This window comes from Leptodactylus fuscus, chromosome 11 (assembly GCF_031893055.1).
Source record: "Leptodactylus fuscus isolate aLepFus1 chromosome 11, aLepFus1.hap2, whole genome shotgun sequence".
Lineage (NCBI taxonomy): Eukaryota > Metazoa > Chordata > Amphibia > Anura > Leptodactylidae > Leptodactylus > Leptodactylus fuscus.
Window position 1 is genome coordinate 7,999,933 of NC_134275.1, and position 12,770 is coordinate 8,012,702.

General features: G+C 42.9%; 1 protein-coding gene across 1 annotated transcript; it reads left to right on the top strand.

Moving 5' to 3' along the window:
• Positions 1 to 1,283: 1,283 nt before the first annotated feature.
• LOC142184332 (homeobox protein CHOX-CAD-like) lies at positions 1,284 to 9,800 on the top strand. The gene is made up of 3 exons (XM_075259123.1): positions 1,284 to 1,725; positions 8,511 to 8,656; positions 9,464 to 9,800. Exons 1-3 carry the CDS (start codon positions 1,284 to 1,286, stop codon positions 9,701 to 9,703), a joined length of 828 nt encoding a protein of 275 aa, XP_075115224.1. The 3' UTR covers positions 9,704 to 9,800.
• The last annotated feature ends 2,970 nt before the right edge of the window (positions 9,801 to 12,770 follow it).

Below are 12,770 nucleotides of genomic sequence, written 5' to 3' on the forward strand. Positions count from 1 at the left end.
GAGCTGGGACTGATCGGTGTAGAGCTAGGACTGATCGGTGTAGAGCTGGGACTGATCAGTGTAGAGCTAGGACTGATCGGTGTAGAGCTAGGACTGATCGGTGTAGAGCTAGGACTGATCGGTGTAAAGCTGGGACTGATCGTTGTAGAGCTGGGACTGATCGTTGTAGAGATAGGTCTGATCAGTACAGAGCTAGGACTGATCAGTGTAGAGCTAGGACTGATCGGTGTAGAGCTAGGACTGGGTAAAGCCTCTCACCGATCTGATATATATGGCCGATCGTCACTAAATCCTCATTTTCTATACTATCTACTAAATGGCTTTTTTTTTTAAAGTCTTTAAACAGGACCGGTCACCATGTCTCAAAATCCCAATGACCTACCAATCTGATGGGCGCTGTCACCCTGAGTATTTTGGTATAGTGTTCATCCGAATCTGTTCAGCCATTCCAAAGATATAAGCCCTTTTAGTCTTGCAAATTAGAGTATATTTGGCAAGTAGGCGGTGACATTGCTTGACATACAGCACACGGAGACTCCCAGAGAAACCACAGTGTTACCGCCCACTTGGCTAACAGACCTTCATTTGCTTCAACATTAGACGGGGCTCATATCTGTGGAACGGATGAACACATTTGGGCCATCCATACTGACAACTAAGGGAGTGTTCACTCTACTGTTGGACGTCCGTTCTGATAGTGTCGGATACAAAATAACAAGACGTCTATCATGGCGGACATTAACTGGTGTCAATGTGTCCATGTTTGTGTCCAATGTGTCCATGTTTAATGAATGTATCAGTTTGTGTCCATTAATACTGTTATAAAGCATCGGCCTATTGTATAGTCCAGCACATCAGGTCGAGGTTATGGGCCAGGCTGGTGGATCAGGCAATAGGAGACACAATGAGAAAGTGCTCAGACCCTAATGGGGTGAAAAAAAGGAGTCAAGTGAATGGGCAGGGGTCAGGACATGTGGGAAAGTTTATGTTAAGGCTCCGGAAAAGGAGGAAGCCCTGAAAGTAACAACAAGGTGATGATACCGGGATATCCAGCCTTTCATTTGAATGCAAATGTATTAGGGGGGCCGGCAGCTATCTCTGACATCAGGCCGGGCCTTAGTAAACTGTTACTGCCAGCAGCTGGACACACCATTGTTAGTCATGTGTAGCCAAGAGACTCCAGGGCTTGCAGGGGTCATTTCTAGATAGAGGATAGGAGCGAGAGAAGCCAGGGTCATTCTCCAAGTCCTTCAGCCAATGATGACCGTGCCAAAGGTCCAGCTATGAACATCACATGTAGACATCAAAGTGGGTGCAAAGAAGGTAGAATGTATCCACTTTCTGTAAAGGCAGCCAATAATATCAACAACCATACCGGACAAAATTATGGGACCAATCAACCCTATTTCAATTATGTGGCTTATCACCATGTGCCCGGAGCAATGGATAACCAGGCACAACCTTGTGGAGTTTGGGGATCTCAATATGGATCAGCTCGGGAAGACTGGAGTTCCTATTCTACATCCAACACCAGCACCGTCCAGCCATCTGAGTTATCACCCAACCAATTCCCTTACAATTCTCCCGGTTACAATTCTCCGCATCCTTCTGGACTTGGGATTTTACATTCAGCGGAAGGGAATCATACCATCACAATTTCTCCCGGTAGTCAAAGCCAAAATTCTTACGAATGGATGAGAAAAACCGTGCAATCGACGTCGACAGGTAAGAAATAGATCCGGCTGCGTTTTATAGGAGCGGATTGTTTATTTGATACAAACGAATACTTAATCATTACAAATTGTGAATTTCAATGACCACATTCGTATGGCCATTTTTGTCTTCCACGGATCTCTCAATAGACTGAAGTCTATAGGGGTTTGCAAAAACAGATGCCCAATGGATACAATTTGACGGCGACCAAAATTGACCATTTGTCAATTTTTCATTGCAGTTTTTGTGAATGTGGCCTAAGTCAGTCATACACTTAGATGTCAGCCGACCGCTATCTCTCCCAATTCCCGGTTCGCGCCTGCACTGGCTCTTTGTTGGTGGATTCCGTTCCCCGTTCCACTTTAAAAATGTGGAGAAAAAAATCCTGCAAGCAGCACTTTTCTCTCTGCATTTTTCACCCAGGTGCAAACCTAGTAGACCTATGGGGTCTGCGGGTAACCGCTTTTTTAAGCGGATTAGGGTTCTGTTCAGGGGGTCCCCAATCGAACCACCCAAATGGAAACCCAAATGCAGGTGTGAACCAAGCATAAGTGGTGCGTGCATACTGAGATAGAACAGGGTTACCCCTCGTTCACATCAGCGTTTGGATTCCGCATGGGGACCCCCCCAAATGGAATACCAAATGTAATTGCAAGTGCGGACATAGACTATAATGGGGTCCGTGTGCTTGCCGCACGCTGCCCACACGAATGATGCGGACAGGAAAGTAGATTGTGAACCACTTTCCTTTCCGCATGTTCCCTGCAGAGATCTGGCGGCAAGTACACGGACCCCATTATAGTCGATGGAGTCCATGCGTTTTTACAGCACAGCGCTTGCAATTGCGTTTGGTATTCCGTTCAGTGCAGACTCCTCCGGACGAAATCCAAACGCTGATGTGAATGAGGGCTTAGAAAGCTCAGGGAGAGACTTATTTCCCACGAAATACAACTGCCTATGTCTTTAATTGCCCCCTGACATCGAGGAGACGGAGGCTGCCATATCTATTAGATGCAGGGCCAGTCCTATCAGGTATATAGCCCGCTGTTTAGCCTCAGCAAATGGATATGTAGATTTATTTTTCAGTATCTGGGTAATGTAAATGTCATTTCCTTGTGTGACTATACCTTGGAAAATCTCAGAATTTCACGTCCTCCCAGGTAATAATATAGGCACAAGCGATCAAACATTGTAATACGCCGTTTAAAGCTCTATAAATCACACCTTCGCTGCGTGTTACTGACATCACGCAAGTAAATATCGTACCAAAACCCATTGACACGAGTCAGGGAAATGGTAGTAAAATGCTGGGTTTATTGGAGGGTGTGCCAGGCGTAATAAATCTAGAAAAACCGTCAGACTAATATGGCTTGTTAGTGAAGAGGGGCTTATTAACCCGGTATATGTCGTCTCACGTGACAAGCCAATCCAAATTGTAACTATGTATTCCAGACAATGCAATCATATGACTACACCTGGCTACATTGTTACAGAAATCATATCGCGCTGAATCTGTGCCATAATACTGCAGAGGTATAGCCTTCAGGTCCCGGACATTCGTCAGCTAACGTGCTTTACTATACTTTATAGGACACGGGATGTTAAAAATGCAAACACCACAAAAGGGTAAACTGTACACCCTTACAGACATTCTGCTGGAATTGTTCATTCGCTATAGACCGATCTCACCAAAATCTGTCTGCTTTAGAAGTGAGCCCTGTCAAAAATGTCTAATTCCCTCAATATGTCAATTTATCCCGGGCTGTAAGCTCAATTCCTCTGCGTAGAGTGGGTGGCAAAAACCTGCCAGACACCCAGAACATACTGTCTTATATTTGCCCAAATCACTTTTGCGCTGAGGCCCCACATCACGGAAACGCAGATTTATTTGTTGCTGTTGTTTTTTTTAGCCAAGAATGGATTGTGAAGAAGGTAGAAGTATAAGAAGCTTCCTATAGATTTGCCATTCCTTTTGCAGTCATTCTTGGCGTTGGCTCAAAAAAACACATCAAAATCTGCAATATGGTGGCTCAGTGGTTAGCATTGCAGCCTTGCAGCGCTGGAGTCCTGGGTTCAAATCCATCCAGGAACAACGTCTGCAAGGAGTTTGTATGTTCTCCCTGTGTTTTGCATGGATTATCCTCCCATTCTGCAAAAGACATATTGATTAGAGATGAGCGAGTACTATTCAAAATTCCTGTTTCGAATAGCACGCACCCATAGGAATGAAGGGAAGTGGCTGGCACGCAGGGGGTTAAGCGGCCACCCAAGTCTGCATCCATCCAAGGCTGCGTCCATTCATTCCTATGGGTGTGTGCTATTCGAAACAGGAATTTTGAATAGTACTCGCTCATCTCTAATCAGTATGTCTTTTGCAGAATGGGAGGAAATCCATGCAATACACAATGAGAACATACAAACTCCTTGCAGATGTTGTTCCTGGAGGGATTTGAACCCAGGACTCCAGTGCTGCAAGTCAAGTTTCTAATAGTACTCGTTCATCTCTAATACTGATAGGAAAAACCCACACAAAAAGTACATTGGGATTCCCATACGGGGCTCACAACCTACATTAATTAATAAATAAATAAATCTGCAACAATCTGCAAATCTGCATTTCCGCAACGTGGGTCCTTAGATGCAGAATTCACATTGCAAATCTGCAGCAAATCCAATGACGTTGATAAATGTTATTAATCTGGTCCTAGTCATGGACTGACCTAAGGTCTATTCATACAGAATGACATTACCAGGAGACGGGTCACGTCTCTGCATTCACATAGGGGGGATTTTATTTGCTATAAAGGCAATGAATTACCCTCACGGCCACTCTTCATAATAGCTATAATTGCCCCGTGTCAATGGGATTTTAATAGGAACTCCAACCTTTAGACAGATGTTAAATATGTTACGTTATAAATACAAGGAAAATGAAATGTGCAAATTTCAACAAACCATATTAAAAAAAGTGACTGTGGGGTATTGGCGGCCTCTACCTAGGCCGGACCAGACAGAAAGGCTGACTCTTCTTTTCATGCTAATGACAGGGTTTTGTACACTCATTGTGAGGTCTGTGGTTTTGTGGTCACATTGTCCATGGTTTAAGGACAATCTGTCATATTGAGGTAGCGGTGGCTTCTTCACACTTCTTCCCCTTTTTGCTTTGATATGCAATTTTGTCTTCCCATATCCCCTTTCTCCTGAGGTTATACTGCCGGAAAGAGTGCTGATTTTCACAGCAAATAAAAGGCTTTTATTACCCTTGGAAGGCTTTTATGGCAGAGGGTTATAGTAAACCATATATATAACTATATCTATATACATGCATGTAAGTAATATTTTGTTACATAGTATCACTGACTTTCATTTCAACTACTCGGCTCTATTTTTCGATACTTTGTATATCGTCTGCACATCAGATGTTACCTATAGATAAATACAGCTGGCGAAGTCATAAAGTTGGGGGTTGACCATGGGAAGAACTGGACATAAATACATTGGCTCTTCCTCCACAATGGCCACTACTATACAACAGTCTTCTCTTTTTGTGCATGATACAAAAGGAATTTTTGTGAAGGTGCAATAAATAAACACGGGGGTAAATGGGCGTTCTGTAAAAGTGGTGTGCGCAGGAAAGAAGAGAGCCGTTCAGGAGGTATACAGAGGGTATAGAAGTATCTTGGCCAACTAGGGGTAAATTTGCAACAGTAACAGATATATAGGGTTGATTTAGTTCCTGGTCTTTGATGTGAATCTTATTATTGATACAGTATTATATTGATGCAGGTTTATCTTTTCCTATAGACACCTTCTTAGGACATGCTGCAGTCATGGAATATAATCCTTGGACTGGACTATCCTTTCGTAGACTGCCCAAACACCTACAATAGCAATATGATTACAACACTGTTCACGCTTCAGTGGCAAACTAAAGCCATTACACATAGCAGGTGATGGGTGAAAGCTATAGAAGTCCGCAGCGCCCATCCAGACAATTGCATAGAAAGAAAAGTCTTCAAACACAGAATCCAAAAAAATGAGTCACAAAAAAAATACAGGGACAGTGGCTCAGTGGTTAGCACTATAGCCTTGCAGCGCTGGAGTCCTGAGTTCAAATCCCACCAGGAACAACATCTGCAAGAAGTTTGTATGTTCTCCCCATGTTTGCGTGGATTTCCTCCCATTCTACAAAGACGTACTGATAGGAAAAACAAAATTACATTGTGATCCCTATATGGGACTCACAATTTTCATTAAAAAAAAAATGCAGTAAAAAGGTATCCAAAGTGGTTCACCCTTCGGATGGGACTCCATGTGGCATAGACACTGCAACAAACCACAGCATTTTACACTCCTTGCAAAGTTCTAGCGAATCCCATCTATACATGGCACAGAAATACCTGCAGCAGAAATGCTGCGATTTCCAAAAACATTGCGTTCTTGGAAAATGCAGCATGTCAATTATACCCATGGAAACGCTAAAAGTGAAAGGGAAAAGCGAAGTGCGTTTCCACCACAGTTTTTTTTCCCGCAGCGCTTTTTTTGCTGTGCCCCGCTATGTGGTGTCTTAGCCCAAGACCTCGTTCACATCAGCGTTTGTATTCCGTCCGGGAAAGTTTGCACGAGGACCCTCCCGAACAGAATACTGAACACATTGGCAAGTGGTGTGCCAGTGACAGCACACGGACCCCATAGACTATAATGGGGTCTGTGTGCTTGCTGCCAGATCTCCACAGGGAACATGTGGACAGGAAATTAGTTCACAACTTACTTTCCTGTCCGCATGATTCGTGCAGGCAGAGCATGGCCAGCACACGGACCCCATTATAGTCTATGGGGTCCATGTGCTTTAACTGCACACCGCTTGCAGTTGCATTCGATATTCCGTTTGGGGGGGGTCTACATGGGAACCAGACGGAATAACAACGCTGATGTGAACCAAGCATCACACTCATTCTGTGCTGCAGTAATCCAATAGGGGGATTTTGGCATTTTGGATGCGTTTTTATTGCATTGTTTCCTAAATGACCGTATAGACTTTTTCCTGTATTTTGGATTCTGTGTTTGGAGCCCTTCAATAGCCGTTGTCCAGATACTTATTCCTCCCCCATTCACATGCATGCTCAGCATAGCCAGGTGTGTGTGTTTTTCATTGGACAGAAGGGGATTCACTGCCATATGCCTGATGACGGATCATTTCCCAATGGAACAAAAGATCAGCCATAATAAAATTGAACCTAGCCAATCTTTCCTTCTCAATCAGGAGAGCCCACACACAGGATTGTTGGTTGGTCCTGCAGAAATGAATGGTTTCCAATGACTTAAGAGAAGCTCCTGCTCCCCGGAGCCTTGGTTAATATATGGATATAGTATGATTATTAGTATTAATATTATGTATATTGTGCATTATTTCCATGGTGCTGCGGAATTTCTCCTGGCGATAATCGCTGACATATGATAATAGTCCCACGAATCTGAACAACCCTAAGTCAATGGATGATGGGCCCGTTCCCTGCTGCAGAAGTATCCGATCCAAACAAACATATCAACAATCTAATAGTTATGGGGGTTTATAGGCCTAATGGGAACAAAAGGTTATGTTGCATTTTTTGGCTTTACCTCCTTTTTGGTATAATGTGTATAAGGGTCTCTGGCAGATGTTACGGGAAAGAAGGGTTGTATATGCGCAATTTCAACAAACCTGATTCATTGCCACTGCAGGAGGTAAAGGTCAGCAGCAGCTTATTAGGTGGGTCATCGATGCATGCATGTATATGGGGTAGTCAGGAGGAATACCTGCCAGGTATGCATGTGGCTGACAGCGAGTAGCTAAAGGAGTCTTATAGGGGTTAAATATTGATAACTCATCCTTATGATAGGTCATCGATATTTCATCCATGGAAGCAATGCTAAGGATAGGTCAGCAATAATAAATTCCCTTTAAGTATGAGATTCTATTATAGAGCTTCTATTAGAAAGAATAGGAACCCTGCAATACCAAGAAGCTAAACAAATACCTGCCTGTCTGCTCCTCACTTGTACTAACTTATATATCCCCAGCCATGCATGTAACCTATAGAGGATACAATGTATACAATGTTTGCAGAAGAACAAACTTATCTGGTGCCAAGAAATGAAAGTATTCACTCAGTTCTGACTCCTGGTCACCTCTGGTCACCTTCAGCTATGGAGAAATCTTCCAAATTCACTTTTTCTTAAGAAGGATAAAGCCTACTGTACTTTCCCTAACATGAAAGGGAGTCTGACCATTACTTTACAGCCCCCTTGTCAGAAATGATAAGATCACCTTGTAGCTCCTTTGTCTGCTATCAGCTTAAAATTAGCACCTCAATAGCATTTAGAGAAGCAATTTAGGGCATCTTTGTTCCTCTGTATGATTCCAAGCTAACTTCAAAGAAAATTAGGAAGGATCAAAGGCCATAGCACACTTAAGTTGTCTTGTATTTGTTTGTTATCTTCACAGTTGTGTTTTTGCTTTTGTTCTTTGACTTTTTCTTTTCCCCTGGAGTTGTTCACATCCTGTCTCAGTAATGGACAAGTCACCTAGAGGCAAGTCCCATCCAAGAACCCAATGCAGCATGGTACCGTCCATACACATGTATATACTGTAGACAGGGTCAGGCTGACCATCTGGTTTTACTAGTTCTCATTCCTGAAATACTCTGCATACATAGACCTTTAGGTAGGTTAGACTGGTGTAGAATATTGTCCTAGAATAGAATTTAGTCTATGTAATATATACATTAACTGTTGCAATTTGTAATTCATTTCTATAGGTAAGACCAGGACCAAGGAGAAATACCGGGTCGTTTACACCGACCACCAGAGATTGGAGCTGGAGAAAGAGTTTCATTATAGTCGATACATCACAATCAGACGGAAAGCTGAACTGGCCGCTAACTTAAGCCTTTCCGAGAGACAGGTACGTGCCTAGGAAGCGGGCCATCAAATAGTCGTCACTTCACCTTAAACTAAAGCTGTCCATGCACATTAGATGATTGTTGGGCGACCCTACCCATTTGTATGGGACCAGTTGACTCATCCTTGATGACAGATGTAAGGATCAGACCGTTGGGTTTCAACTATTCAAAGCCTCAATTCTCGGTTCACATCAGCATTTTTACTCCATATGGGTCTCCATTCCCCTCTTCCCTCTGCATTTTTTGCCCCTTTACAGGCGGAAACTGAACGGAAACCACGTGAACCCCATTATAATCTATGGGGTCTGCAGGTCTCTGTGGGTGACCAATGTTTTATGGGGATGGGGTTTCTGTTCAAATGTAGATGTGACCCTAGCCTTAGCAGCTTATACATGTCCTCTTCAGGGTTCATGGACACTCGGCATTTGTATGGTTGGATGGGTTGAGAACGGTGTTGGCCAAATGAGCATTTGCCTGACGATTATATACAGTAAGTGCATGGCGGCATGTGTATAACCTTTAATGCTCGCTCCTTCCCTAATAATTCGTTAGCACGGATTTCAGTGACCAGGGCCACCACAGGTATAACAAAACATGACACCGTGCAATGTCTGGACTTGTTGTGTCCCCCAGTGCAATGGTCCTTATAGTCACTCTCCACTTCAAGGGTCATCCTAGACATCACAATTCTCTAATAGTTAATGATTAGATAGATCTTTACATCATTACACCATCCGTATACACTAGGGACAATATAAGGATACATTATAACATTCAGCGCTCAACTAATTTCTTTATGATTCTCATAGATAAAAATCTGGTTTCAGAACCGCAGAGCCAAGGAGAGGAAAATCTACAAGAAGAAGATGAATCAGTTCGACGCCACAAGCTCTTTGCAAAGCGATTCAAGTTCTGCCAGTCCTAACCCACTTTGTGACTCTCTGCCACATGCAGAAATGCCAGGCTCTTTGTACCAACCACCACAACTTGCACACAACTTGAACAATGGTCGACAGCCTAACAGCACAATACAGCAAGTCACGGTATAAGTAGATTGAATGTGCCCAAATTCTTACAACCAACCACATTGGAAGCATTGCTACATGTTACCCTGACATCTGCCTACTCACTACAGTGCTAGTGACCAAGGAGCCGGAGCAACGATCCAACGATTGGACATACAAATGGAGGACGGCTACACGGGAGAACCGGTCCTGTTTACCCTACAACGTCCAATGACTTTCACTTTCTCCTTAAATAGAACAATAAAAGTACTTAACACTAATACAAACCATAACCACTAAAACTGCCGTCACGTTACAATGGCAATTACAAATGTACTGCAAACATATTCCGCTGAGTATTATACAAGAGTCATTCGAATACAGATGACTTTTGCCAATCCGGAACCAATGATCCGATACATTGTATATTCTTCTAGTTGTCTCAGTAACTAGAACGGAACACTAGTCACGTGAACAAAAACTAGTTATTATTTGTCTGAATAGTTTGTTACATTAATTAAATCCTCATAATTATTAAAGTCTCGTTTCATGTGCAAGTTTGTAACAGTCCATATACAAGTCCATCGCAATAAATTAGAATCTAATCACAAAGTTATATTTTTTAATAATCCAATTGAAAAACTGAAACACATATATTATATGGAGTCATGACAAACAGAGGGAACTTTTTCAAGTGCTTCTTTGTGTCCATGTTTATAGGTTACAGCCAAGGAAAACCCAAATTAGAATAGTTAACCCAAAACAGCTGCAAAGGTTTCCTAAGCGTTGGAAAAGGTTCCTTAGTCTGGTTCAGTAGGCGACACGATCATGGGGAAGACTTGACAGATGTGCAGAAGGCCGTCACTGATACAAGGAGGGGAAGACCCAAAAGGTCATTGCTAAAGCAGATTAATGGAAAGTGGAGTGGAAGGTGCACAAGCAACCGGGATAACCGCAGCCATGGATGGGATTGTAAAGAAAAGGCCATTCAAAAAAGTTGGGGGAGATTGACAAGGAGTGGATGCTGCTGGAGTTAGGAGAGCCCCCCACACACAGACGTATCCAGGACATGGGTTACAAGTGTCGCCTCCATGTATCAGACACTCGTGACCAATAGACAACACCAGAAGCGTCTTAACTGGGCCAAGGAGACAAAGAACTGGACAGGTTATCAGATGAAAGTAAATTTTGCATTTCATTGGTTTGGTCCCATTGTCTGGAGAGGCTGCTGTACACAATCCAAGCTGCTGGAGGTCTAGTGTGAAGTTGATGGTTTGGGGAGCCATGTCATCTGCTGGGGGAGGTCCACTGGGTTTTATCAAGACCAAAGTCAGCGCAGCGTCTACCAGGAGATTCTAGAGCACTTCAGGCTTCCCTCTGCCCATAAGCTTTTTGGAGATGGAATTTTAATTTTCCAACAGCACTTGGCCCCTGTCCATACTGCCAAAAGTACCAAGACCTGTATCAGTATCACTGTGCTTGACTGGCCAGCAAACTTGCCTGACCTTAACTCTATAGAGAGAAAGATGAGAGACCCCAGACCCAACAATGCAATGAGCTGAAGGCTGCTATCATACACCCTGGGCTTCCATAATGTGTTCCCTCCAGGCCCCATTGCTGCATTGATTCCATCATTCATGGAGCCCCCACCAATTATCGGGGACATTTACTGGACACACTTTTCATTTGGCCAACATTTATAATCTAATTTTCTGAGATAATGACTTTTGGGTTTTCCTTACAGCCATAATCCTCAACATTAACACGAATAAACACTTGGAAAAGTTCATTCTGTTTGTAATGACTCACTATAATATAAGGGGGTCACTTTTTCAATTGAATTACTAAAAAAAATAAATTTTTGGTGCTATTCTAATTTATTGAGATGCCCTTGTATAGGGGGGATTCTCATAAAGGGGAAGTATATCTGTGCGGAGCCATTCAGGCTGACCATGTCTGGTTATCCTGCAACATCAGGGCTAGGAATTGGAGTCCGATACAAATTAAATGGAGAAGAATTCTGGCATAGTTTAGGCCAAATAAAACCTGTCTGACATGAGACATGTGCCGGATGTTTTAGGAGACAGGCGTGTTTCATACTAAACCAGTATGGCTTGTCGGGAATTTGGCATGATCTAAATTGTTACAATGTTACCAAACAAAAGCCAATATTTGGTCCATTCTTTGTCACCCAATAGTAGGTGTAACAAGAGATTATACAGATTTATCAGACACTATGGAAAATCTGGCACAAAAATAGCTAAACTTTGGATATTATAACACTTAAGTAAGTTTTTGTGATTCTCCATTCATTTATCAATCTGTCAGTTTAGTTACTTGTAAACCAAGTCTTCTCTGTTGGAAAACAATAGGATCAAAGAGACTGAAACCTGTTCACCCGCTCTCTATGGAGATGTCATTCAGGCCAAACCGGTTCAGTTATGATACGGTATTTTATAGCACATTGCCCAAACCTTCTCATCTCAGAGGGATCCGTCTATGGAATAACATGTAAGAAGGAAACTAAACCATCTACGGTAACTTTTGAAGAAAGTAGAATTGACCGTGTTGGACTTCATCTTTTACATCATTCCTATCAAGGATGAAACAAAACTAAAGGGAGTCTGTCAGGTCCAAACCAATAATAGTACCATATGGGAGCCATTAATACATAGCTTTATACACCTACATGGCACTAAGGCATTAACTAACCTGAGTATCCATGTGTATGAACGATAGCTGCCAGACAAGCACATTTGATCAAGAATTTAAGAGTTAAATATTGATGACCCATTTTTAAAGGGATTCTACCATTAAAGGGATTCTACCAGTAAAACCCTTTTTTTGTAGATAAGACGTCGGGATAGCCTTTAGAAAGGCTATTCGTCTCTTACCTTTAGTTGTGATCGCCGCCGCGCCGTTCCTTAGAAATACCGGTTTTTACCGGTATGCAAATTAGTTCTCTCGCAGCGATGGGGGCGGGCCCCAGTGCTGGAAATGCGATGAGGGCGTCCCCACCGCTGCCTGAGAACACGATCCTGCGACACCTCTATCTTCAGCAGCATCCTCCCCTTCTTTCCTCGTCTTTCTTCGGCACCTCCGACGCCCGCGC